This window comes from Sarcophilus harrisii, chromosome 2, assembly GCF_902635505.1.
Source record: "Sarcophilus harrisii chromosome 2, mSarHar1.11, whole genome shotgun sequence".
Classification (NCBI taxonomy): Eukaryota; Metazoa; Chordata; class Mammalia; order Dasyuromorphia; family Dasyuridae; genus Sarcophilus; species Sarcophilus harrisii.
This window is the reverse complement of record NC_045427.1, coordinates 494,142,747-494,146,901: the sequence shown is the minus strand read 5'-3', so window position 1 is coordinate 494,146,901 and position 4,155 is coordinate 494,142,747. Positions and strand designations below refer to the sequence as shown.

General features: G+C 50.9%; 1 protein-coding gene across 1 annotated transcript; it reads left to right on the top strand.

Annotated features, from left to right (window-relative positions):
• The first annotated feature begins 452 nt into the window (after positions 1-452).
• Positions 453-2,707, top strand: CEBPE (CCAAT enhancer binding protein epsilon). Its single transcript, XM_003755869.4, has 2 exons — positions 453-1,128; positions 2,058-2,707. Exons 1-2 carry the CDS (start codon positions 622-624, stop codon positions 2,391-2,393), a joined length of 843 nt encoding a protein of 280 aa, XP_003755917.1. The 5' UTR covers positions 453-621; the 3' UTR covers positions 2,394-2,707.
• The last annotated feature ends 1,448 nt before the right edge of the window (positions 2,708-4,155 follow it).

Here is a 4,155-nt window from a genome sequence, read left to right as displayed (position 1 = left end):
ACAGAAGGGTTCTCAATGCTCTCCTGGGAGCTGAAACCTTATTCTGCTCAAAGCAATTTGGGAGCTACAGGGAGAGACAAGGTAACCTGCGAGCGGGACTCGGGGTCCCCCGGGCTAAGGGGAAAGGGTCTGCGTGGAGGAGCACCAACCCTCATCCATGCCAGGAGCCTGATGTCTTCCCTTACCCAGATGGAGTAGAAGAGTATCAGAAAGAGTGACAATTTTAACTGCTCAACAGGCCAAGGGGCTCATTTGGTGGAGACCAACTACCTGTTCTCCTACTCCAGGACTCACCTTGTCCCCCTCTGCTAGCCTTCCCTTATCCCCCCGCCCCCCCCCCCAACATTGCACCAGGGAGAGCAGGAGGGGAAAGGGAAGAGGAGAGCCACTGACCGCAGCAGAAAGGAAAAGGAAGCAGCACAAAGGAGGGAGGAGAGCAGCCACAAAGGAGTAGGGGAGAAGAGGAGAGAAGGCAGGAGCCAGGAGAGGGGAAGATCCTGAGGGAAAGGAGGTGACAGAGAAGGAGCAAGAGGAGGGAGGGAGGCCAGACACCCAGAGGAGGGGATCCCCCGGCCAGGGTGTGTGGCCAGAGGGCGGGGAGTAGAGGGGGCGGTCTAGGTCATGTCCCACGGGATCTACTACGACTGTGAGCAACGAGGCGGCCAATCGCTCGAGTTTCCAGGCAGCCGCGCTGGGCCCGGGGAGCTGGGAGACATGTGTGACCACGAGGCCTCCATCGACCTGTCAGCCTACATTGAGTCCGGTGAGGAACAGCTCCTCTCTGATCTTTTTGCTGTCAAACCACAAGCTGAGCCTCGGGGCCTCAAGGGTCCTGGAACTCCTGCCTTCCCTCACTACCTCCCGCCGGACCCCAGGACCTTCGTCTATCCTGCCCATGCCTTTGGCCCTGACCGGAAGGGCTTAGGGCCCAACTCCTACAGCCCCGCGGAGGGATATGATCCCCGAGCAGTGTCCGTGAAAGAAGAGCCTCGGGGGCCCGAGTGCGGGAGAAGCTCCAGTCGAGGCAGCTACAACCCACTGCAATACCAGGTGGCACACTGTGGGCAGACTGCGATGCATCTGCCCCCAGCTCTGGGAACACCCAACCAGCCCCTTCGGGTCCTCAAGGTAAGACTCTCGTTCTCGGCTCCCTGGGACCCCTGTATTCAGGGATCAGAGGCTGAGCCGGCCAACACCGGTGTCTCTAAGTCTCTAAGGGTCACTGGACCCTTCTGTCTCAGATGCCATTTCTTTTTAAGGTGTTAGGGATTATCGCCCACGCCCCACCCTCAGCCCAGTCTTCTCTACACTTCTGAGGATTCCGATGTCCCATAACCCGCCCTTAAAGCATCCTGCTTCCACGGTTCTGCAGATTCCGAATTACCCCCAGATCCTGAGCATTCTGAACCTTTCTCCCACCCTCAGGATAGTCTGAGATTCCGCTGTAGCAGTCTTCTAGAGCTCTGCATATTCTGAGGGACCTCGAACCCATCTGTTGGAGTTCTTTGAATTCTGACGGTTCCCCGAGCCCACTCGGCCAAACACCGCTCTAAAGGGCTCTGTGCATTCCAGTCTGTCCTGTTGAGCCCCCTTCAGCCTCAGCTGCCTGCCTTTGCCTCCCGTCTGGCTGGCTGGAGAAGAGGAAATGCTCATAAATCTCCAAGCGGGAGCTTCAGGATAGCTATTGAGGGAAAAGTCCCGAGCCGAGTGAGAAAGTGAAATGAGGGGCTGAGAAGAGCTGCTGGGGGCTCCTTCCTCGGAAACCTTTAGGACCCTCGTTGGGGCTGCAGGCTTGCCTGGAGGCAGGGGGATGGATGATTTGATACGAAGGGGGGTCTCCTAGACCAAGATGTATATTGAAGGCGACAGGGGGAGGGATCCACCGGATACTTTCTCCCCCTTCAATCCATTGTCCTTATTGCTCCCACCCCCACTATCCTACATCGGACAGTCCCTTCTGTCGCTCCTTCTCTTTCTCCCCGTTCCTCCCGCTCCCCCAAAGCCCCAGTTCTGTACCTGTGCCTGATCTCTGGATTCCTCTCCCCCTCCCACCACAGGGCCCCCTGGCCGCCGCAGCCGCCCCTCCCTGCAGTCCTCTTCTCAAGACTCCCTCTCCGGCGGGGCCTCCCCATAAGGGCAAGAAAGCGGTGAACAAGGACAGCCTGGAGTACCGGCTGAGGCGGGAGCGCAACAACATCGCGGTCCGCAAAAGCCGGGACAAAGCCAAAAGGCGCATCCAGGAGACGCAGCAAAAGGTGCTGGAGTACATGGCCGAGAACGAGAGGCTCCGCAGCCGCGTAGACCAGCTCACCCAGGAGCTCGACACCCTGAGAAACCTCTTCCGCCAGATCCCCGAAGCTGCCAGCCTCATCAAGGGAGTGGGCTGTGGCTGAACCCCAAGGCTGGTGGGCAGAGGAGCGATTCTCTCGACTTCTCAACCCTCTGTATTCCTAGGAGGAAGCCCTCAACTCAGCCTGGGCTTTCTTCCCACATAGAGGGTACGGCGGATGCCCTCAGAAAGACAGACAAGACAGGACTAGCTGCCGCGCCGGTCCCAAGGCATTTGGGCAGCACCCTGGGCAGGGTTTGAAGATTGCACTTCCCCTAATACACTGAAATACTGCATCCCTTGTCCTCGGAGGTTTTTAGCCTTCCCTATAACATAAATGACAACTTACCGCAAAAATAAATACTTATGTGCCATAGACCTAAATATTTCCTGTCATTAAACAAAGGGATTTATTAAAAGTGATATTTAGAAGAAGCGTCTTTCCCTTTTCCTCCCCCTGTATTGCACCCTAGGTGGCTGCCTCCCTTTCTGTGATACTGTTTGGGAGGGGAATGACAGTAATAATAGCTGACATTTCTGTATCAGGGTAAAGTTTATAAAGTACTTTCCAACCAACAACTTTGTGACTTAGGTAGTGTAGATATAACTCCACTTTACAGATGAGAAAACAGGCTAAGAGAATTTAGGTGTCTTGCTCCCAATCCTTGGGCTAATCTGTTGAGAGCATTGGGAGGTGAGGGTTGCAGGGAAGGAGGGTGAAGCATTTCTACGACTAAATAAAATCCACACTGTGATGTGCTGGTATCATACATCAGGATGCCTTAGCATACTATATATGGTACCATAATTGGCAAAAAGAGTAAGAGACCTGGGGACTACCTTTGTGTGGGTATTATGTCATGTGAGTTTAAGTTAGAATCAGAAGTCATGATTATGACAAATTAAACAGCACTTTAAGATTTATAAAGTTTAAAGTTATTTTGGGCAGACCAAGTAATTAGCACAGAGTCTTCTAGTGAATGCATGCTTAATACCAGACCCAACTGTATTAAACGTGGTAGAATATTAAGAAACTTTAGAGACCATCTAGACACCTTAATTTTAGAGAAGAGACTGCAGTCCAAAGAAATTAAATGAATGTACCCAAAGTCTCACATTTAGTTAATGGTAACACCAGTATGAGAATCAAATAATCAGAGATCTTACAGATGGATAGGACTCCTAAGTGATCCTACAATCTAACCCCCTGCTATTAGGCAGGTAAGGTATTATACCCATACAGATGACGAAACTCACATTCAAAGAGATGAGACAGTTTACCCAATTTGTTAGTTGCAAAATCCAAATTAAATCCAAGATCTTTTTCCTTGAGTTTTTTCCATCTACTTATCATCAGTGATCCCCAGCATCTATGACAGGTATACATGGAAGAGGATCTAGCCTAAAACTAGCCACACACTGGATATTTAATAGATATTTGGTAATTGACCATGCTAACAATTCAAGGACAAGACGAAAAACAGCAAAGGAATGGCAGAGCAGCAGAGATCTCTGCTCTGTTCCCAGCTCCTAAAAGAGAGCTTAGAAAAGTGATAATAGACATAAAAAAAAAAATTCACTGACAGAAATGGGAGTGGCAGATTGTTTTTTCTATATAAATTTGTCCCAGAACAAAAAAAAAATTTTTTTGAAGGCAGGTATTGTCCCACCTCTTCCATGTATTATAGTGTCTCCAGACCCACTTCTTCTAGGTCTCCACTTCTTTCATATCTTTGGGTCTCTTTAGATCTCACCTGAACCTCAATCTGGTTAGTTTTAGGAGGTTTCCAGCTCAGCTATCTGGGAATTACTTCCTTGCTGTGTTA